A 23,671-nucleotide genomic window follows, 5' to 3' on the forward strand; every position below is an offset into this window, starting at 1 on the left:
TTTCCTATGCGGAGCGTTTAGGCGTTGCACACAACTATTCACACGGAAGTAGCACGTATGAAAGACCTAAAAGTTGCGTTAAAACAGCATTTCTTTCTTGATTCTAAGGTTTAGTTTTTATATTTCGTAATGGAAGACCAAGAGATGCAAGTTAAAGTCAGACGCGGTAAGTGTCAAACGATTAATGTACCTTTTTGCTAGGGACGGGGCATTAATAAGACCAAACAGATTGGGTAAACGGGGGCCAGAGCTACATTTCTCACCAATAAGAACCTGATTAATTGATAGGCTAAATGATTCAAGCAAATTTAATCTCTAATGACTTATTATGACTTTCACACTGCAAATTTATAACGTCTTAATCTGATTTTTTTTTCTTAAATCTAGTCGAATAATTTTCTCCATTTTGTTTTGAGTGTTAAAGGCTAGTTAACAGATTCTTTCACTTACTTTAAGTAAATATTACTATTCTTATTAAGCCCATACGGACATCTAAAAGTCGGTCATTTTCACATACGGTATATCAAGAAAAAAAGGCTTTCGAATAATTTCTGACAAACGAGTCTTTTTTTAAAGATTAAATACACAACATTTTTGCTTAAAATAAGTCTCGTCATCTTATTTTCAACAAGATATTTTTTAGGGCTGCAGCTATTGATCATTTTAGTAGTCGATAAGTTTAGTCGTCGGATAAGGAAAATGAAAAATTAAATTATCTGTGCTGAGCCTCAAACGGTATAAAATTGAATAAATAAGGATCTATGGACAACAAAAGAACAATGGCTAACTTGCATAACAAAAGTCCGCTAGCTTAAATGCTACAAAACGCTAACACTTTTTTTTTTTTTACAATGCTCTCAACAAATGGCTCAGACAAATATTCCCACGCTAAATATACCAATAAACTAAATTACGAATGCATTAAAAAAAACATTAGCTCAAACAAAAACTTGGCTTATGTTGGTCTTAACATGGAGCAGCTGGATTCAACTATGTGAAAAGAGGCAGACTACAGGGCAGTGTATCCACCTAAGTAAAAGCAAACACTTTCAAAATAAACCATTACAACGCCAATTTCATTAAACGAATACTCGAAGCAGCAAAATTTAATTTGAATCTTTTTTTTTCTAATGGAATACTCGGGTTAATCAATTAATCGGTGCAGCACTACTATTTTTCTTATTTCAAGAAAACTGAGTAAAATTTACTTGAAGCACTGGCAGATTTATTTCTAGATTTACACTGAAAAAAAGGGAAGACTACATAAATAAAAATGAAAACGAGGGAGAATGGTCAGCTGACTACATTTCTTACAGTTTAATTAATGTTAACAGAAGAAAACATCCAGGAGGATATTTCTCTCAAAGCAGCTTCCTCCTCGAGTTCAAGGAATTTGCATAGAATAATGTTATGCTAACTCTCATGCAGGTCGGACTTTCAGTAGCAAAATTGGTGGTGTGTTACACAACTTTGACGTTTTTACATTATTAACAGTGCTTGCTGCTGGCACGGGAAAAAAAAAAAACGTCTAATAACCCTCGTCTTTGAAGGGGGTGGAGGAGGCAGCATGTTGTATTTCTGTCAGGGGGGGCTGAATGCGTGTGTGTAACAAGTCATCAGCCAATCAAACGTTCGTTTGGGGGGGGGAAATGGACTAGCACATTCAGCAAGTGAATGGTCAATTTAAGTCTGAACATCATTAAAGTACTGTTATTCACTTAATAATGGTAGGGTAAATTCTCTCCTTACAACATATGGGAATGCAATCTAAATTACCAATATAACTTACCTCAAGTCATTATATAATGCAAATAAGGTTGCTTAAAAGTTGTTGGGGACAATTTCAGCATCCTGAAAAGTTGGTAGTTTTACGTCCCTACCGTCCCTATGCAAGCCTACACCCTTATCCATTGACTGGACAGCGTCGTTTCGAATTTTCAGTGTTGAGCCACCGTTTTTAATTCTGCTGACATTGCATTTTATGAAATCTTTAGTGAGCGACAAATTCACGGAGAGCATGTATGTTTTGGCAAACGAGCCATCCGTGGCTCTGTACAGACTGCAGGAGCATGTCAGGAGGTCCCTTCCTGAACTGGCGCAGCATAAGGTATGCAATTCCACTTTGATAACACTTTTTAAACGCAAAGCTCATATTTTTCATAATCTTTTTGTACAATTCGTAGACAGACATGCAGAGCTGGGAGGAGCAGAGCCAAGGAGCCATATACTCTGTCGAATATGCATGCAGGTTTGTCATAATGACTAATTTCCAGAGAGTTCCAAAAAAATCGATTATTAGATGCATCGCGATTCGACACGTGACAATTACGATTCATAAAGGTTCAAAAATGATTTTCCCTAATAACTTTATTACAGCCACTCGTAGCGGAATGAAATTCAAGACACAACTCCCGCCCTTTAACCGACGCAAGCACAATGTCATGATGGATGCTGCCGGTTACTGAGAGAGAGATTTACTCCTTTTTAAAAGACTCGAAAATAAATTTGTGTATGAGACAGGCAGGGACCTGGCGGTCACGCTTCTGTGCGCAAGTTATTTTTTAGAGCGAGAGGGGAAGAGAGATAGTTTGTCGCTCCTTATCTTTCAGATGTCCAGCAGTAGTTTCAAATCATGTCAATTGAAAAATGTCCTGAGTGTTGTTAAGACCCGTGTGCGTCTGTAAGAGGTGAGTACACGAATCCTCTTGTACTGTTTAGCCTTTATTGTTGTTGTTGTTGAGATCTTAACAGTTAGCGCTGAGCGCTAAGCTAATTCGCTAACGTGTATTTCATATGCAGAACGTGTAAAACCATGATTAAGTACAGCGGTAACACTACAAACATGCGAAATAGTACAGAAATCTGAAAACAAAGTATATTGGTTAAAAGAAGTCTTGTTTCTAAAGGCACTTTGTTTCCAGAAAATGTGGCATTAATTCGACCGGTGTAAATTATATTGTATTGTTGAGAGAAATAAGTACTGCCTTTAAAATGGTTAATTTTGCACTTTCTTGGAAAAAAATTTAAAAAACAGCTTAAGGGCAGCTTTTTGTTGTATGAGCATGTTTCCACTGTTCCTGTTGAATCATTAAGATATTTTAAATAAATAATGGACATAAATTTGTTTGGCTTCTTTAATAATTAGCAATGTACGATGCATCGATAATCATGATAACCGTGATCATCGTCAATACCGTGATCATCATTCAATAATCGAATCGTAGCACCCTGAATCGTAATCGAAACGAATCGTGGGGTGCCTAAGATGGCACACCCCTACTAATTTCGAGAGGCGAGAGAAATTTCCGATTCTTAGATTATTCGCGATTCGGCCGTGGAAGATTCGAGAACGATTCACAAACATCCAAATTCCGGTTATTGAATTATACCAGGTAAAGCGGAAGTAAAACACAGTAGGCGCGGTCTTTGGGATGCAATGAGGAACGGACCGAGAGTAAATATCATGTTCAACTCATGCCGCTAGATAAAAAAACAATCATATCTGAATGCGGCCGGCAGCCGCGACAAACAACTCCCAGTTGCTAGTTGATACAAACATACAGCTACAGTAGATATCATATATATGTAGAACTAGATGCAAAATGACAGACGACGTCGGTGTTAGAACATGTATTATTGAACAGAGATGCGAAATGACAGACTTGCCGACGATAGTAAACAGCTGCCATCTTAAAGCAGTAGACTTCTATAGAAGGCTCTTTTGTAGCGAACCTAATTAACTTTTTATCTAAAATACTCCTAAATCGGCAAAATCTTGTCTTGAATCTATCTTTAAATGATGAAACAGTTTTAAAACTTTGACATGTGAAAAGTAGACAGAAGGGAAATTATGGAATAACGGGAGCAATTTTAACAACTGTAACGGTTGATTCACAACATTAAATTAATTGAATGTACGTAGTTTAAAGCTGCTGATACAGAATGGGGACTGGAGTATTTTATTTACTGTTATTTTTGTATATTTGTTTACTGTTATATGTTAACTTGATACTGAAATAGTAGTTTGGTTTAGCCTGAGAGGATTTTTGAACAATTTTGGAACTAATGTACAAAACATGAAAAAAATTTATTTTTTTTTAAAGAGGAGGGTGCATCAATAATCGTTTTATAATTGAATCGGAGCCTCTGAATCGTAATCGAATCGTTAGGTGCCCAAATATTCCCAGCTCTACTAATTTCTGTATCACACTGACTCTCCTCCACGTTTCTTGAATCGTTCATTCATCATTTGGTGTTTTTGCAGTGCCGTGAGAAGCATGGCCAACAGCAGCGTGTATTTCAAAAATATTGACAGCCTCCTGCGACAGGCCATCAACATGAAGGAGCAGATGAGCAGCTCACAAGGACGCAGGTAAGGAAGTCAAATTGATGTATCCGTAACTATATATTTTTCTTAACTGTCTATCACCCAATCATTTGTTTTTGTTTTTGTATCACCTTTTCTCTTTCCTCCATCCACTTTCATTAAGTTTGCATGATGCCAAACCTTCTCCCAGTCCCCATGTTGCTGCTTCTCGTGCCTCATCCTCCTAGTTCTCCTAATGGTGAAGCGATGTCCAAGGTCAGTAGATCCTCCTAACAATACGATTTTCAAGCATATTTTCTGGAGGTTTCATTCAAATCATTTAGTGCAACATCACAAAAATGGCTAATGTACAAATGTACATGTTTAGCAAATATACCTACAGAATAAAGCACATATTTTTCCACAATACACAACACTTAAGTACAGAGCCCCAGACATGACATGAATGAAAAAAAATTAAGTTACTACTTGGTGCGCACGAGCTACTACTTGGTGCGCACGAGCTACTATTTGGTGCGAACCAGCTACTAGTTTGTGCGTACAAGTTAATAGTTTGTGCGCACTAAATATTTATTTCACTGCAAGAAATCGTTACAGCGAGCTCACGAAATAGATCTAGGACTATACGTTCTTTCGACTAAAACTACAAGATGGTCAGAGAAGACATGATTGAATTTTATAGCGATGTCTCGATCGCATATTTTTGCACCCAAGTCCGACCTGATTCCCGATCCCGAAAAAAAGGAGAGTGAGAGGCTGTACGAGCATGAAGCAGAAAAACATAAATATATTTTTTAGATTAAAAACCCGATCTTTTTAACCCGATCCTCTGAAAAATGGCGCAGTCGGCCCGATTTCCGATCACGTGATCGGATCGAGACATCCCTAATTTTATTTTTGGCTGGGGATGAGCTAAAATAATGCACGCGAATATGATGAACTTACCAACAGGGCATCACTGGTGAATTTGCAGGTCAGGAGGCATAGTTTCTGAGTCCGTAAAGATGCTCTCGGTATGTTTACCCTCATATCCCGAACGGTGCTAGATCTACTTCGTGAGCGCGCTGTAACATTTTCGTGCACGTGAAATACATACTTAGTGTGTACAAATTATTAACTCGTGCGCATAAAGTACAAATTCATTCAAACAAAGGAGTAGCTCGTGTGCACGAACAATTTTAGCGTGCGCACGGGGTTTTTTTCCATTCATGTTATGTTTGGGGCTCTGTTCTTCAGGGTTCCTCAACAAACTCATTTACACTTTACATAAACGGTAATAACGGAACATTAAAACAATTGCAAAAATTATACTTTTTTTAAATATCTTATTTTCAAATAATATGAAATTGTGCTTGCCTTATATAATCCATTACTTCAACCATTAGCATGGCCCATTAAAAATTGCAAACTTTTTAATCAAAATTTTATCATAGTACCTATTTTTGTGTAGCTAAATACCTGTGTTGTTCTTTATTAATAAGACTGAAAACAATATGTATGAATAAAGAACGTAGTGATTGTTTGACCCCCAAAAGCTTATCTTGGTCTGACTGAAAATTATGTCAGGTATATAAACAGGCCTCCATGAAATTACTTATATTAAATTGAGGTTAAAAATTGTCTCTCAAATAACACTAGGTTGGAAATCACTGCATAATTGTATCTTACAAGAAAATACACATTAGATTTTCACAATTTGATTGGTTTGACAATCAACTTGAAGATGTTTGAAAGAGTCGTGAGTAGTTATTTACAGTGGGGCAAATAAGTATTTAGTCAACCACCAATTGTGCAAGTTCTCCTACTTGAAAAAATTAGAGAGGCCTGTAATTGTCAACATGGGTAAACCTCAACCATGAGAGACAGAATGTGGAAAAAAAAAACAGAAAATCACATTATTTGATTTTTAAAGAATTTATTTCCAAAGTAGAGTGGAAAATAAGTATTTGGTCACCTACAAACAAGCAAGATTTCTGGCTGTCAAAGAGGTCTAGCTTCTTCTAACGAGGTCTAACGAGGCTCCACTCGTTACCTGTATTAATGGCACCTGTTTTAACTCATTATCGGTACAAAAGACACCTGTCCACAACCTCAGTCAGTGACACTCCAAACTCCACTTTGGCCAAGATCAAAGAGCTGTCGAAGGACACCAGAGACAAAATTGTAGACCTGCACCAGGCTGGGAAGACTGAATCTGCAAAAGGTAAAACGCTCGGTGTAAAGAAATCAACTGTGGGAGCAATTATTAGGATGAAAAGACATACAAGACCACTGATAATTTCCCTCGATCTGGGGCTCCATGCAAGATCTCACCCAGTGGCGTCAAAATGATAACAAGGACTGTGAGCAAAGTTCCCAGAACCACACGGGGGGACCAAATGAATGACCTACAGAGAGCTGGGACCACGGTAACAAAGGCTACTATCAGTAACACAATGCGCCGCCAGGGACTCAAATCCTGCACTGCCAGACGTGTCCCCCTGCTGAAGAAAGTACATGTCCAGCCCCGTCTGTGGTTCGCTAGAAAGCTTTTGGATGATCCAGAAGAAGACTGGGAGAATGTGTTATGGTCAGATGAAACCAAAATAGAACTTTTTGGTAGAAACACAGTCTTCGTGTTTGGAGGAGAAAGAATACTGAATTGCATCCAAAGAACACCATACCCACTGTGAAGCATGGGGGTGGAAACATCATGCTTTGGGGCTGTTTTTCTGTAAAGGGACCAGGACGACTGATCTGTGTAAAGCAAAGAATGAACGGGGCCATGTATCAAGAGATTTTGAGTGATATCTCCTTCCATTAGCAAGGGCATTGAAGATGAGACATGGCTGGGTCTTTTAACGTGACAGTGATCCCAAACACACAGCCAGGGCAACAAAGGAGTGGCTTCGTAAGAAGCATTTCAAGGTCCTGGAGTGGCCTAGCCAGTCTCCAGATCTCAACCCCGTAGAAAATCTGTGGAGGGAGTTGAAAGTCCGTGTTGCCCAAAGACAGCCCCAAAACAACACTGCTCTAGAGGAGATCTGCATGGAGGAATGGGCCAAAATACCAGCAACAGTGTGTGAAAAGCTTGTGAAGAGTTAAGGAAAACGTTTGGCCTCAGAGTTTGCCAACAAAGGGTACATAACAAAGTATTGAGATGAACCTTTGGTATTGATCAAATACTTATTTTCCACCATGATTTGCAAATAAATTCTTTAAAAATCAAACAATGATTTTCTGTTTTTTTTTTTTCCACATTCTGTCTCTCATGGTTGAGGTTTACCCATGTTGACAATTACAGGCCTCATATTTTCAAGTGGGAGAACTTGCACACTTAGTGATTGACTAAATACAGTGGTACCTCTACATACGAATTTAATTCGTTCCAGGACCTTGTTTGTAAGTCGAAATGGTCGTATGTCGAGCAGGATTTTCCCATAGGAATACATTATAATTCCATTAATTCGTTCCAAAGCCTAAAAACATATACTAAATTCTTAATAAATACTGCTGGCACTGTTACAAATGGCAATTAAACATAGAAAAACAAATACGTTATAAATAAATAATTCAGAATAATATAATAAGAAGAAGAATAATTAATAATTATTCCTGTAAATAATGTAACGAATCGGATTCTAATATGGCGGACACTTTTTACTGTCCCTGAACGCACCGCGAAGTGAGATAGGTCGGTGCGGTAGAGATAATACTTTCGTTTTCTTGAGAGCAGTCAACTGCTTAAGACAATGGGCGTTTTGTGTTGGATAAGTTCTTAAATTAATGATAAAAACGTGACGAAGCTGGCGATTTCCTTGGCAATGTTACCACAATGATAATTTTCACCTTAACTTATAAATAGTGGCGAACGGTGGTCGGAAGAGGACCACGGAGCTGTATTGTTGAGCCAGTTCAGGCTTTTTACTGTCCCTGAACGCACCGCGAAGTGAGATAGGTCGGTGCGGTAGAGATAATACTTTCGTTTTCTTGAGAGCAGTCAACTGCTTAATGGGCGTTTTGTGTTGGATAAGTTCTTAAATAAATGATAAAAACGTGACGAAGCTGGCGATTTCCTTGGCAATGTTACCACAATGATAATTTTCACCTTAACTTATAAATAGTGGCGAACGGTGGTCGGAAGAGGACCACGGAGCTGTATTGTTGAGCCAGTTCAGGGACACGCACCCCAAGCTCATATTTTTCTATAACTTGCATCTTCATTTCAAAGGTAAGCATCACTTTTTTCCTTGTTTCTCCAACTGTATCAACTTTTTTTGAAAACTGTTGATTTCTCACACAAGAAAATCCACCGTGCGTTCGTTTGCAGTGCTGTCATGTCGTCGTATTTCGAGCAACTCGTCGGATGTAGAAACAAATGGCGGCTCAAATTTTACGTCGGATGTCGAAAAGATCGTGTGTCGAAGTGATCGTATGTAGAGGTACCACTGTACTTATATTCCTACTGTATCTCCAATTCCATGTGCTCTTGAATCGAATCAGGTGTAAATTGTATATCTATGCAATTACTGAAATTGCGACCTTTATCAGCCTGTTATTACACAAGCGTCGAGTCTTTTGCCGGATTCAGCGACTTGCGCGCCAGGACGCTTCTCATCTCGTTGTTGACACCATTCCAGGGTTTGCTCTTATGTAAAACGGAGTCTGACGATAAGCTCCTGTGTGAGCGAGGAGCGCTGTCGCCACCGCTGTAGCCGTCCGTGTTGCTCGAGTGGCCTTGCAATTCTTCGACGACAGGGGCGTAGTCCTCCTGCAGGTGGTGCTGCTGCTGGTGTCTAGGGCTACTTGAAGGCGTGAGCGACATGTGATGCTGGAAGTGAGAAAGTCTGCGGGGCACCCGCAGTTTGTCCACGCCAATTTTAAGCTCGCAGGGCCATGACACAGGACTGTCGTTGCTACTTCTGAGCTCACTGCGAAAGAGATTTTCCAGATGGTCGTCTTGGCCTCGTTTAGCCACTCGGGAAAACTTGACCAGGGAGTGGATCACCACCACCAGGAGAATGAAGATGCCAGAGGCCAGGACACACGCGCTTGCAATACCTGTCTCCGCCTCAAATATGAGGAGCATAAAAATGGACATAGCTGTTGGGAAAGAGATGAGGAAAGGCAGTTAAATAATATATAAATATATATAAACCTACTTAATTTGTTTTATTTTTTTCCACAGTAGTTTGTCTTTTTAAGGCATTGAATGTATTCTTTTAACTGGATTTGAATGTTTGTCCATTGTGGTTTCTTTCCAAATGGGCAAAATTGAAGTGTCTTACACTTTGTGTTTTTTTCTGTGTGTGTGCATGCAGAAAAAGGACTGCGGATCCAGGCATGCCAAGGGACACTGGAGAGAAGAACAACTCCGGAATGTGACAAGTCTTCTCAGCATTTCCCCTTTTAGTGCGTTTCCTCTCCACTACCACTTCGATTGGAAGGCTGTGCTAAAGGTTTTAACCCCCTTTAACTCGCTGCTCACCTCCCCCAAGCACAAGCTGCTCAGTGAAACAGCACGGCCCAGCGCTGCCAGGTTCGGTTTTAAAAAACACTTAAGTCATGGACGCCACTCAAAGGCCTGCATTGTTCTCTTGGGCTCGCTGGGCAAGCACAGCAGTGATTTTTACTCGCTACAGTTGACTTCTCTGCTGACGTTTTGTACATTAGCTGTCAATGATATACCCCACTGTCAAGTGTGTTCTGCTATATAGTATCGTTATCACAGTACATACTTGTACACCAATGTAAAAGATCACAAAAGTGATTTTATTATATGGGACATCTACAGTACCAGACCTCCCTGCAAAAGGCAAAAATCTGCAATATGAAGAGACCAAAAAAAATGTATTTATTTTCAATAGTTTTGTCTTTTTTGTGTGAACTGTGGTGGACAGCAGCTCCTGTGTGTGTGCGCTTAACATATTTGTGTTTTACTCTTGTTATGGATTTCAATGAGCAGCTGTGACTGTCCCACTTAAGGCATTACAGTTTGTGTAATGTAAAAAGCCAAAACCGATCGTTTGGAAAAAAACTGATAGTGGCAAAATATCAACAGTGATATATTAAGAGATGGTCACTGATTTATTCCATGAGGATGCCTGAAAACGGGAAAAACACGCAATGAAATATGTCCGTTCTTAATGAATAACTATGGAGCCCCCCGGGGTGCCAGGGTTGAAAAAAAAAATCATAGGTAATCTGTACCCACAGTTTACTAATCTGGACCCACAGTTTACTAATGTGTGGGTACAGTTTAGTAATCTGTACCCCATATTACTAATCTGTACCCACAGTTTACTAATCTGTACCCACAGATTACTAAACTGTACCCACAGTTTACTAATCTGTACCCAGAGATTACTAAACTGTACCCACAGTTTACTGATCTTTACCCACAGTTTAGCAATGACCCGGAAACAGTAGTCACCAGTGTTTGGCGTGGACTCCAAACGCCGAGGGACCGACAGAGCAAGCACCTGCACGTTTTGCTCTCGGGCTTTAAAAGGTAACTATTGCACATTTTCTTTGGTAGCCGTCTAAAATTTCACTTTCAGGTGTCATCAATCAATTCGGCATGTTGTTTGCACATTTTATGTGCTGCTGTCGTGTCCGTGCGTGCTTAATTCAAGTAGTGTTAATTTGTCAGTTAGCTATTTTTAGAAGCATTGGGTCATTGCCAAACTGTGGGTACAGATTAGTAAACTGTGGGTACAGTTTGGTAATCTGTGGGTACAGATTAGTAAACTGTGGGTACAGATTACTAAAATATACCCACAGATTACTAAACTGTGGGTACATTTTAGTAATTTTTGGGTACATATTAGCTATGATTTTTTTTTTCTACCCTGGCATCCGGGGAGGGGGGGTGCTCTGTAAATAACCGTGTATTTTTATGGCAAACAGTATGGTATCAATGCACTTTCATAAACCATCCACATCGTTAGGCCTCAACATACCACATCAAATTTCTTGATGTCCTATGTAATTACAGTGAGGTAAAGAGTATTTGAACACCCTGCGATTTTGCAAGTTCTCCCACTTAGAAATAATGGACGGTTTTGAAATTTTCATTATAGGTGTATGTCCAATATGCGAGACAATCTAAAAAAAATCCAGAAATCACAATGTGATTGTTTTTTTTTTTTTAATTATTGGTATTATACTGCTGAAAATAAGTATTTGAATACCTGTCTATTTGCTAGAATTGTGAGCCTCAAAGACCTGTTAATCGCCTTTAAAAGAAAAAACACCTCCACTCCACTTATTCTCTAAATAAGTGGAGTGGAGGTTGACTTTTTGACCTGTTTGAGGCAGTTAGCTGCATATAAACACTTGTCCACCCAAAGAGCTGTCCAAAGACACCAGAGACAAAATTGTAGAGCTCTACAAGGCTAGAAAGAGTTACGGGGCAATTGCCAAGCAGCTTAGTGATATAAGATCCACTGTTGGAGCAATTATTAGAAAATAGACAAAGTTAAACATGACCGTCAATCTCCCTCAGACTGGGGCTCCATGCAAGATCTACCTCGTAGGGTCTCAATAATCCTAAGAATGGTAAGGAATCGGCCAAGAACTACACAAGAGGAGCCTGTCAATGACCTGAAAGGAGCTGGGACCACCATTTCCAAGGTTACTGTAATACACTAAGACAGTGTTCTCAAAACTATTCCACATAGGGCCGCAGTGGGTGCAGGATTTCACTCCAACAAAACAAGACCACACCTTTTTTTCCACCAATCTGGTGTTTTATAAGTGTAATCAGTTGATTGCAGTCAAGTGCTGCTTGTTTTAGTAGAAACTACATTGGTTAAAAGTAGGGCTGTCAAAATTATCGCGTTAACGGGCGGAAATTAATTGTTTTTAATTGATCACGTTAAAATATTTGACGCAATTAACGCACATGCCCCGCTCAAACAGATTAAAATGACAGCAGTGTAATGTCCGCTTGTTACTTGTTTTGTGTTTGGCGCCCTCTGCTGGCGCTTGGGTTCAAATGATTTTATGGGTTTAAGCACAATGAGAGAGAATGGTGTAATTATTGACAACAATGGCGAGCTACTAGTTTATTTTTTGATTGAAATTTTTCCAAATTTTAATAAAACGAAAACATTAAGAGGGGTTTTAATACTGTATAAAATTTCTATAACTTGTATTAACATTTATCTTTTAAGAACTACAAGTCTTTCTATCCATGGATCGCTTTCAGAGAATGTTAATGTTAATGCCATCTTGTTGATTTATTGTTATAAAAAAAAAATACAGTACTTATGTATCGTATTTTGAATGTATATATCCGTCTTGTCTTATCTTTCCATTCCAACAATAATTTACAGAAAATATGGCATATTTTATAGATGGTTTGAATTGCGATTAATTAATTTTTAAGCTTTAATTAACTCGATTAAAAAATTTTAATCGTTTGACAGCCCTCGTTAAAAGGTCTGTGCTTGATCGGTATGAACAAAAACCAGGATCCACAGCGGCCCTCGAGGACGGGTTTGGAGACCCCTGCACTAAGACGTCTTGGTTTAAAATCATGCATGGCACACAAGGTTCCCCTGCTTAAACCAGCACATGTCCAGGCCTGTTTTAAGTTTGCCAATGACAACCTATATGGCCGTAAACAAGACACTGACCGCAAGAATAGACTGCTCTGACAGCGGGGCTCTCAGAACCATTGAGAGCATCAGGTGGCCCCAGCAAATCTCCAACGAAATCCTGTGAGCCCAGACAAGTCAACCCAGAGCCTCCCTCCTGGCTGCACAGCACCGCATCCGCTGGCTTGGCCATGTTCTTCATCTACCTCCTGACCACCCGACAAGCGCCATCCTGGAGTTTGACCTAAAGGCTGCAGGCTGGAGACGACCATGAGGAAAGGCCCGCACTTGATGGCTTGACACCATTGCGGGCGACCTCCAACAACACAAGAGTTACCTTGAACATCCCCACCCTGATCTGCTGGCACAAGACCACCTCTACTGGAGGGGCCTATGGGCTAATGGGACGGGAAACCAGCCCCAACGTAAGAGCCATGTTGATGATGATGATGAATGACCATTTGAAAGATCCAGATGAGTCATGGGAGAAAGTCATGTGGTCATATGAGATCAAAATAGAACTTAATTCCACTCATAGTATTTGAAGGAAGAAGAATGATGTGTACCATCACAAGAACACCATCCCTACTGTGAAGCATGGGCATGGTAGCATCATGCTTTGGGGGTGTTTTACTGCACATGGAACTAGACAACTGCACTGTATTAAGGAGAGGATAACCAGGGCCTTATATTGTGAGATTTTGGAGAATAACCTCATTGCCTCAGTTAGAGCATTGAAAATGGGCCGTGAATGGGTCTTCTAACATGACAATGGCCCGAAGCAGACAGCCATAATAGCCAAGGAGTGGCTTTGTAAAAAGCATATCAAGGTTCTAGCCAGTCTCCAGACCTAAACCCAATACAAAATCTTTGGAGGAAGCTCACACTCCCGTGTGTCTCAGTGACAGTCTAGAAACCTGATTGATCTAAAGAAGATGTGTGTTGAGCAGTGGTGCAAAATCCCTGCTGCAGTCTGTGCAAACCTAGTGAGAAGTTACAGGAAACATTTGACCTCTGCAATCGTAAATAAAGGCTTCTTTACCAAATACTGACATTGATTTTCTCAGGTGTTCAAATACTTATTTGCAGCAGTATAATACTAATAAATTGTTTTTTAACAAAATCATACACTGTGATTTCTGGATTTTTTTTTTTTTTTTTTTTCCCCCTAGATTGCCTTTCAGAGTGGACGAGCACCTACCACGAATATTTCAAACCCGCCTATCATTTCTAAGTGGTGGAACTTGCAAAATCGCAGGGTATTCAAATACTTCTTTTCCTCACTGTATCTCCTAAAATATTATTAAACATCAAATATCCAAATGATGTACTGTATCTTAGTATAGATATGTTATTAAATTACTACACCATATTGAAATACCAGGAGCCAATGTCTGTTTTATTATACAGTGGTACCTCTACATACGATCGCTTCAACACACGAACTTTTCGACATCCGACGTAAAATTTGACTCGCCATTTGTTTCTACATCCGACGACATGCTCGAAATACGACGACAATGGCAGCACCGCAGACGAATGCACGGCGGATTTTCTTGTGTGACAAATCAACACAGGTTTCAGAAAAGGTTGGTACAGGTGGTGAAACAAGGAAAAAGTTGATGCTTACCTTCTAAATAAAGATGCAAATGACAGAAAAATATGAGCGTAGGGTGGGCATCCGTGAAATGGCTCAACAATACATCTCCACGGTCCTCCTCCGACCATCGTTCGCCAGTCTTTATAAGTTAAGCTGACAATTCTTATTGTGGTAACATCTCCAGAGAAATCGCCAGCTTCGCCACGTTTTCAGCATTTCTTTCACAACTTATTCAACACAAAACGCCTGCTGTCTGCCGCAATTGACGATGTTCTCAAGAAAGCATTCAAAGCGAAAGTAAACTTTCACCCGCTCCCCTCCCTCTTTGTCACGTCAGCGCCGCGGTGCCTTCAGGTACAGAAAAAAACGTCCGCCTTATTAGACCCCGTTTCGTTACACTATTAAAGGAATTATTATTATTATTATATTATTAATCCGATTTTTATTTATTATTTATTTGTTTTGCTATATGTAATTGCCATTTGTAATAGTACCAGCAGTATTTTTTAAGGATTTAGTGCAGGTTTTTGGGCTGTGGAACGAATTAATGGAATTATAATGTATTCCTATGGGAAAATCCTGCTCGACATACGACCATTTTGACTTACAAACAAGCTCCTGGAACGGATTAACTTCGTATGTAGAGGTACCACTGTATATTGTATCAATTTCTTGCATTACAGTTAGGCATGTGCCGGTTACCGGTTTCACGGTTTACCGTGGTGTGAAAATGTCGCGGTTTCAAAACCACTAAAATTTTCCGTCAGACCGTAGGACGGTATTCGCTATTTTTCTTGTGTCAAAAATGCAGCCAGAAGCGGCTTGGCGCAGCAGCGCTCACCCCCTCCCGTTTGTTGCTGTGTGTGAAAGTGACACTATCGGCTACACAGCCAGCTAACCCAAAAACAAATACTCCTAACATAAGGCGTACTGTTCTTCAATTTATTGAGCTCTCAAACTGTGGTAAGTTTAATATACAAAAAGAATACATTTAAAATGTTGTACAATTAGATTTTTCCATGTGAGTAGCTTCCACAGATTAGCACCATGGAAAAAGTTCGCCAAAAACAAAACACACATTTTCCTTTCAAATTCAATATACAAACTAAGTAAAAGCTTACAAAGATGAATGTTAGCCTAGGGCAGTACTTCTCAAATAGTGGGGCGCGCCCCCCTGGGGGGGCGCAGAGCGATGCCAGGGGGGGCGCATGTGTCCTCGGGAAACATGCTTTTTTCTTTTATTTTTTATTTTTTTTTGGACTGGAATAAAGTGTACTTGCACATCCACTCAGTGGGTAGCAGTGGCGCTCTCATTTTCAGAGTGCGTGCAGTATTTTTGAACTAAGGAAGAGCACTCAGCACACAGAAAACAGATATGAAGAGCAGTGCGCCGCCGCCGTTTTCGAAAGCCGTGATCTATGTTACTTTTTTTCTTTATTAGAAAAAAAGGACACAATGTTAGGCAGATGCGTATTTACAATAGTAATTTTATAGACAAATAATACTATTTACAGTGGCGGCAGAGAGTTTGGGGGGGGCGCGAAACATTTACGTCTTGCTTGGGGGGGCGTAACAGAAAATAATTGAGAAGCACTGGCCTAGGGTCAGCTGGGAGAGCAACTTCGTTGAGTGTTACAGCCGCAGAGTGAGAAAACAAGCTTGATTCGCTTGAATGAAGGGGAAAAAGTGATAGCATCAAAGATCGCTAATTACGAACGATGATCTTGCCCTAAGCACAAATCCACGTTCGCTGGATCAAGAAGAGGTCTCACTCCCAATGTTTTTTTTTTTTTTTTTTTTTTAGATGAAACCTTTCCACAACAATATTGACATTTTAGCTAACTTATACATTTTTACCTAACTTATGAATTCCTTATGTTCTTTTTAACACAAAGGCATGATATCATGTAGACACAGTGGCTGAAAATGGCGAAACTTCACTTAAGCTTTTCCACCCTCAAAAAAAAACAGTCATGCAGTATAAATTTTTAAAAATTTTATTCAGAAGTGTTTTTACTTTATAGAAATTATTTTGTTCTTGCTGTAATCTTGAGCAACTTGAGCTGTGGCTGTGAGTATAGTCTATAAGTTATATTTATTTTAATTTTATTTCAAATATTTTTTTATTGATAATTTATTTATTTTAACAATAATGTTCCAATTTGCAACTACGGTCTGAAAAAAAAAAAAATCCTGTTCAATGGAAAAAAAGTTGTTTTTTTTTAACCCATACATCTCAAAATTTTTGGGAGCTATAATTGCAATACCGTGATACCGTGAAACCGCGATATTTTTGCTCACGGTTATCGTACCGTCAAAATCTCATACCGGCACATGCCTTATTACAGTATTGATGCACCAGCAATAGCCTATTGGGATTTATTGTCTTACCACTTGTAGTATGGAAAAGGATGACGATTAGCAAATATCGATGTTGCAATGCATTTTGTGTGTGAGTTCCACCCTTTCTTTATACCTGCTAAATAGATTGAAACTCCCAGGCAGAATAGTCCGATGGCTAAGTGTCGCACAGCTCTACTGTCCACTAGGAACCAGTCGGCTCTGCGGAGACAAAGGTCATAAACTGTTCTTATTTTTTCTGTACATACAGTGCCCTCCATAATTATTGGCACCCCTGGTTAAGATGTGTTTCTTAGCTTCAAATGAAAGTTTTTTTTTTTTTTATTCAAATAATATGGGACCTTATGGAAAAAAAGAGAAAAATCCAACCTTCAATACAAGTGCATTTATTCAATGGGGGGAAAATCCCACATAAAGAAATAATTATTTGACATCAAATAATGTGTGTCACAATTATTAGCACCCCTGGTGTTAATACTTTGACAACCCCCTTTTGCCAACAAAACAGCACCTAATCTTCTTCTATAATGCTTCACAAGATGGGAAAAGACAGAAAGAGGGATCTTCAGCCATTCCTCTAAATCATCCAGAGACCTGGGTCCTCTCCTCTGTACTCTCCTCTTCAGCTCACCCAGCAACAGATTTTGATTTAAAATGTCCTGGTATTTCAAAGCATTCATTATGTCATGCACCCTAACAAGGTTCCCAGGGCCTTTGGAAGTGAAACAGTTTGTTTGTTTGTTGCCAAAAAGCTCAATCTTGGTCTTATCTGACCAAAGCACATGGTCCCAGTTGAAGCCTGGGAGAGCCTGGGAGACCAAGATTGAGCTTTTTGGCAACAAACGCTCTAAGTGGGTCTGGCGTGCCACGAAAGATGCGCATGCTGAAAAGCACCTCATACCCACTGTGAAGTATGGGGGTGGGTCAGTGATGCTGTGGGGCTGCTTTGCTTCCAAAGGCCCTGGGAACCTTGTTAGGGTGCATGACATCATGAATGCTTTGAAATACCAGGACATTTTAAATCAAAATCTGTTGCTGGGTGAGCTGAAGAGGAGAGGACCCAGGTCTCTGGATAATTTAGAGAGATTCTGCAAAGAGGAATGGCTGAAAATCCCTCTTTCTGTCTTTTCCCATCTTGTGAAACATTATAGGAGAAGATTAGGTGCTGTTTTGTTGGCAAAAGGGGGTTGTACAAAGTATGAACACCAGGGGTGCCAATAATTGTGACACACATTATTTAATGTCAAATAATTATTTCTTTATGTGGGATTTTTTCCCCACTGAATAAATGCACTTGTATTGATGGTTGGATTTTCCTCTTTTTTTCCATTAAGGTCCCATATTATTTGAATAAAAAAAATTATTAGAAGCTAAAAAACACATCTTAACCAGGGGTGCCAATAATTATGGAGGGCACTGTCCAAACCAGCCTCTTAATTGCATTGGAGTGGACAATTTTACAAGATCATTACTATTTGGATTGACTCAGAAGTTTCAAGGGCATGGTGGAGGTATTGGATTGATAAGCCGATGTGGGAAAGGGCAAGCCAGAGTTGTTTGCTGACTATGGAATGAAAGGAAGGTCATTGTTTCGATGGGCTTATTGGGGTTGGGAGGCAGACTTATAGGGAGCTTGGCAGTGGCAGCCACAGTAGCCAATAATTCAAAACTTTTGTTTAGATGTCAAACAATTATTTCAATGTATATAATGTTTGTCCCTGTTATTTACAAGTTAGGTTTAAAAAAAACAACAACAACAAAACTGTGTATACTGTATGTTTTACCAGAAAAACATGGCTTTGTGTTCAACGATAGTCCCAGATTTGTCACCTATTAGCAGGGGTCGCGTTAACCGGATATTTTCCGTCGTTGACCGGTTTTTTAAAACGGTGACGGAAAAAACTGACGTCCGTCCGTCATTTTGACAGGTTGTAATTCACACCCCAGACCACAGGGTGGCGAGTTAGCATATTAATTAGCTATTGTCTCTCTTAATGCATGACGTCGTTGGCTCTTCTGTCAGAATATTGTAGCGTCACCGGGGTCTGGCGGCGGCACCCTGATTGACACATCAACGCGAGGTTCTTATTGGTGCACCCGGTGTGCCAGCGCGTCATCCAATTGATGGACAAGATTGCCGCCCAATCACATGACGTCACAACTGGAGCCGCCATATTGTGTGTCAGCTGTTCATGTTTACACATTACCGCTACGTACATGCCTCCTATTACGGCGTGTTTTTCTGCTCGTTAATATTAATAATCAAAATGGTGAAGGCGTGTGTGGCGGTTGGTTGCTGTAACAGAAAAGATAGACGGAGAGACTTGAAGTTCTACCGTATTCTGAGAGACCCAAGGATGAGAGCGAGATAAACTGCTGTAATTCGACAAGAAATCTGGGCACCAAACGATCACCACAGACTATGTAGTAGTCATTTTATATCTGGTAAGATGCATTTAATATATATTTAGAAGATTTTGAGCTGACAACCACAATTAAGATCATTGTGTGACGTTGGTGATTGGGGTCTATATCGTTGCCTCTTTTTTTTGGGGGGCGGAGTAAAAAGGCAGAAAAATACCACGACTCCCGTGTCTAATTTTTCGCCGCCAAGCAAGCGTTACAATATTAATTAAAAATGAATGAAAACTAAATACTATTGAATATGTCATCATTATCATTTTAAAAATTGAAGTGACCGGTAAAAATAGACTATGACCGGATTTTTATGACCCTGTCAGTCAAAATGACAGACAACGAAAATGTCTAGCGCAACCTCTGCCTATTAGATACAATTGTTAGTGAATCATGCCAAAATAATTTTTAGTAAATATATATATATATATATATATATATATATACCCATATGATATACTACTAACCCTATATTAGCACTATAAGATTTTTTGTTGAATGAAAAATATGTACATTGGCTCCATAAAGTTGGGAGACACTAATAGTCAATTGAAACCTACAACCCGGATTCGAAATTGTGTAAAATGTAAATAAAACCAAAATACAATGATTTGAAAATCCGTTTCAACCCATATTCAATTGAATACACTACAAAGACAACATATTTAATGCTCAAACTGATAAACTTTATTTTATTTTCAAATAATAATTAATTTAGAATTTCATGGCTGCAACACATACAGTAGAAGTTGGGAAAGGGCATGTTTACCACTTGGTTACATCACCTTTCCTTTTAATAACACTCAATAAACGTTTTGAAAGAGAGGAGACTAATTCTCTTAGCTTCTCATGTGGAATTCTTTCCCATTCTTGCTTGATGAACCGCTTCAGTTGTTCAACAGTCCGAGGTCTTCTCTGTCAAATTTTATGCTTCATAATGCGCCACACATTTTCAATGGGAGACAGGTCTGGACTGCAAGCGGGCCACGGGAGAACCTCGACTCTTTTACTTCGAAGCCACGCTGTTGTAACACGTTCAGAACGTGGCTTGGCATTATCTTGCTGAAATAAGCAGCGGCGTCCCTGAAAAAGACGTCGCTTGGATGGCAGCATATTTTGCTCCAAAAACTGTATGTACTGTTCAGCATTTATGTTGCTTTCACAGAAATGTAAGTCACCCATGCCATGGGAACTAATGCACCCCCATACCATCACAGATGCTGGCTTTTGAACTTTGCGTTGATAACAGTCCGGATGGTCCGCTTCCTCTTTGGTCCGGAGGACACAACGTCCAGTGTTTCCAAAAAGAATTTGAAAAGTGGACTCATCAGACCACAAAACACTTTTCCATTGTGCATCAGTCCATTTTACATGAGCTCGGGCCCAGAGAACCCGGCAGCGTTTCTGGATGTTGTTCATAAACGGCTGTTGCTTTGCATGGTAGTTTTAACCCACACTTACTGATGTAGTGACGGACTGTATTTACTTACAGTGGTTTTCTGAAGTTTTCCTGAGCCCATTTGGTGATATCCTTTACACACTCATGTCGTTTTTTAAGGCAGTGCCGTCTGAGGGATCGAAGGTCACGGTCATTCAGTCTTGGTTTCCGGCTGTGGCGCTTACGTGCATTGATTTCACCAAATTCGCTAAACCTCTTGATGATATTATGGACCGTAGATGTTGAAATCCCTAAATTCCTTGCAATTTTGCTTTGAGAAATGTTGTTCTTAAACTGTTCAACTATTTTCTCACGCAGTTGTGGACAAAATGGTGAACCTCGCCCCATCCTTGCTTGTGAATGACTGAGCATGTTTGGGGAGGCTCCTGTTATGGTACCCACCTGTTCCCAATTAGCCTGATCACATGTGGGATGTTCCAAATAGGTGTTTGATGAGCTTTTCTCAGCTTTCTCAGTATTTTTTGACACCTTTCCCAACTTCAACTGGACGTGTTGTAGCCATGAAATTCTAAGTTAATTATTATTTGGCAAAAAACAATTAAGTTTATCAGTTTGAACATTAAATATGTTGTCTTTGTAGTGTATTCAATTGAATATGGGTTGAGAAGGATTTTCAAATCATTGTATTCTGTTTTTATTTACATTTTACACAATTTCCCAACTTCAACCGAATCCGGGTTGTAGTTAAATTGATTGAAAGAGAACAACAGCACTGACTGCTAGCCTAGATTTAGCAGCCAGTCACACCGCAAATTGAGCTGAAGTGTCGAAACACACATTATTAGCTTTCATAATTTGTAAACGTTTAACTAAACATATAATTAGATAAGAAACTATTCCTTAGAAGAATAGGTCGACTTTCCACATGATGCGGCTCCAATCAGATCTAAGTTGAGACACAACAAAAAATAATAATAATCGCACGTCCTGCGATAGGACTATTGCGCATCCTCACATCACAATGGCAATATTCAAACGATATATGGTGCAGGCCTAACTACAGTTTTAAAATTTATCAAGCAGCCGGCTAACGAGGGAATGTTAATCAAAACTGCAGCTCTGTCCTCATATTTTTATAGTAACCCATTTTTTTATTGATTGTCGCTATTTTAGAAAATTGGAAGTAAAGGGTCACACGGGGTAATGTTGCTTAGAGTGCTGCTCTTAAAGTTTTTCAAAGTTTCGTGAGAATAGGCCGAGTTTCTGTGGACAAGATAGTTGTACATATCAGGGTAGCAGATGTCAGGCAGAGATGGCGAAGACAGCGGGTCGAAAAATATCAATTTAGGCATCAAATATGGATCTGGCGAATGGATAGACTGAAGCTTTTCCACATAACGCCTTTTATGCAACACATCCAATGAGTTTACAGCGTCTGAAAGCACCGGGGCTTCCATGAATTGCACTATAAATTGCACGCCAAATTGAAACCATTGAGAATACGGATAAACAATGACGGACAATATGGCGGCCGGATACAGCGACACGTCATTTTGTGACGTTGGTGTGTAGGGTCTATAGCAAGTGTGACATGCAATCCCGCTCTCCCCTAATTGTCAGGAAGCCACAGGTGTGTTACTCCTCAAAACCGGAACTACTTTTGTTCAATTTAAACAGCTGTTACATCCACAATATGCAGCTTTTAATAACTGGTGGTTAATAATTACCTTTCGGTGTCCTGCTCTCCTCGACACACCTCGGTGGAAAAGTAGCCGTGTAGAAGGCAAACCACCACGGAGCTCAAGTTCAGGGTTAGCGAAAGAGCCGAGAGTATCGTGGACACCGGGGACAGAAAAGGTCGGACATGCGGAGGCACGACCGAAGTGGCGTCCTCCTTCATTGCCGTGTGTTGTGGTTGCAGCTGGAAAATCAGAATGACCGATAACACGGACATAATGGCCGATAAAATCCCCAGTAATGACAGGACGACAACAGACCGCTGACTGTAAGAGTTTGACATTTTGTAACCTAATCGGATTTGAAAGTTTTCAAAATTGGAGTAGTGTCATTTAGAAAAAAAAGTGCGTCTCCATGATAAATGTGACGTTTCCGAGGTTTCATGAATGTCCAGCTCCTGCTAGTAAATACCCTGTCTGCCCATGTGATGTGCGTCCAATCCCCAGATTACAAATTTCCCAGCTACAATGGATTTTTTCTTCTTTTGGAGCACCAAAAACTGATTAAATGCCTGTAATAAAATCATGATGACATACTGTAAATGGAAAAAGTACAAAAAGGGAATAACAACTACTCACAAAAAAAAAAATAAAAAATACAAAACCATACTTCAAATTTTTCTCTGGCTGAAATCAGTTTTGTGTTAAATTGTTATTGTCACAGTGAGTATGTCTGACACAGAAGACTGAAAACAATTTAGTTTTTTGTATCATTCCACACGAGGGAGGACAGGTGTTCCAAACATAGCTAAATCTGTGCTAAACATTGTGCGCCTTCTTTTGGCCACCAGGGATCAGTGTAACACAGACATAAACATGCACAAAGAAGAGTTTCACAACTAAATGACTGTAAACTGCAGTGTCATAAGCGGAGTTTAAGGGGGGGCCAGGCCCCCCTGGTGGCCAACAAGTGTCATTGCATGTAATTGACTTTCCTATAAATATCAAAGTTGTAAAGCAACAAAACAAAAATGAATGAAATGAACACAAAAAAAATTATAGTGGGTCAAAATTATTTTTCGAACAGATCATGTGACTAGCACCTTAGACGGTCATTTGCTTTGCATATTATTTTCCCCACCAAAAAAAAAAAAAATAGGGGAGGGCAATTATAGATTTTTTTCTTTGATTGAAAATAATATTTTTTTGATTGAAGAAACTTTTTGGGGGATTGAATGATTTAGACACAAATGTCCCACCCATAATATGGCCTAAACACAAAAAGGGTTGCTGAAATCAAAGAAAACTTTA

At 39.6% G+C, this 23,671-nt stretch overlaps 3 protein-coding genes across 5 annotated transcripts in view; 2 read left to right on the forward strand and 1 right to left on the reverse strand.

The window, feature by feature from the left end:
* Window positions 1–15: 15 nt before the first annotated feature.
* Window positions 16–14,300, forward strand: borcs8 (BLOC-1 related complex subunit 8). Of its 2 annotated transcripts, XM_057841516.1 has the most exons (6): window positions 16–166; window positions 1,995–2,107; window positions 2,184–2,248; window positions 4,265–4,372; window positions 4,491–4,582; window positions 9,628–14,300. In XM_057841516.1, the coding sequence occupies exons 1-5, from the start codon at window positions 130–132 to the stop codon at window positions 4,552–4,554; spliced, it is 387 nt and encodes a 128-aa protein (XP_057697499.1). In that variant the 5' UTR covers window positions 16–129; the 3' UTR covers window positions 4,555–4,582; window positions 9,628–14,300. The 2 variants fall into 2 exon arrangements, with proteins under 2 accessions (XP_057697499.1, XP_057697500.1); XM_057841517.1 differs by lacking the exon at window positions 4,491–4,582.
* Window positions 7,630–22,860, reverse strand: tmem221 (transmembrane protein 221). Its single transcript, XM_057841511.1, has 3 exons — window positions 22,412–22,860; window positions 16,986–17,071; window positions 7,630–9,409 (listed from the first exon to the last, which is right to left on the reverse strand). The coding sequence occupies exons 1-3, from the start codon at window positions 22,702–22,704 to the stop codon at window positions 8,865–8,867; spliced, it is 924 nt and encodes a 307-aa protein (XP_057697494.1). The 5' UTR covers window positions 22,705–22,860; the 3' UTR covers window positions 7,630–8,864.
* mef2b (myocyte enhancer factor 2b) overlaps window positions 19,093–23,671 on the forward strand; it is a 52,356-nt gene continuing 47,777 nt past the window's right edge. The window contains exon 1 of one of the 2 annotated variants that reach the window (XM_057841510.1): window positions 19,093–19,315. The gene's annotated coding sequence lies outside the window, so the exon portion shown is untranslated. Of the gene's footprint in view, window positions 19,316–21,843; window positions 22,690–23,671 lie in introns of those variants that run through there. The other variant, XM_057841509.1, reaches the window with a different exon arrangement.

This window comes from Corythoichthys intestinalis, chromosome 7 (genome assembly GCF_030265065.1).
Source record: "Corythoichthys intestinalis isolate RoL2023-P3 chromosome 7, ASM3026506v1, whole genome shotgun sequence".
Taxonomy (NCBI): Eukaryota; Metazoa; Chordata; class Actinopteri; order Syngnathiformes; family Syngnathidae; genus Corythoichthys; species Corythoichthys intestinalis.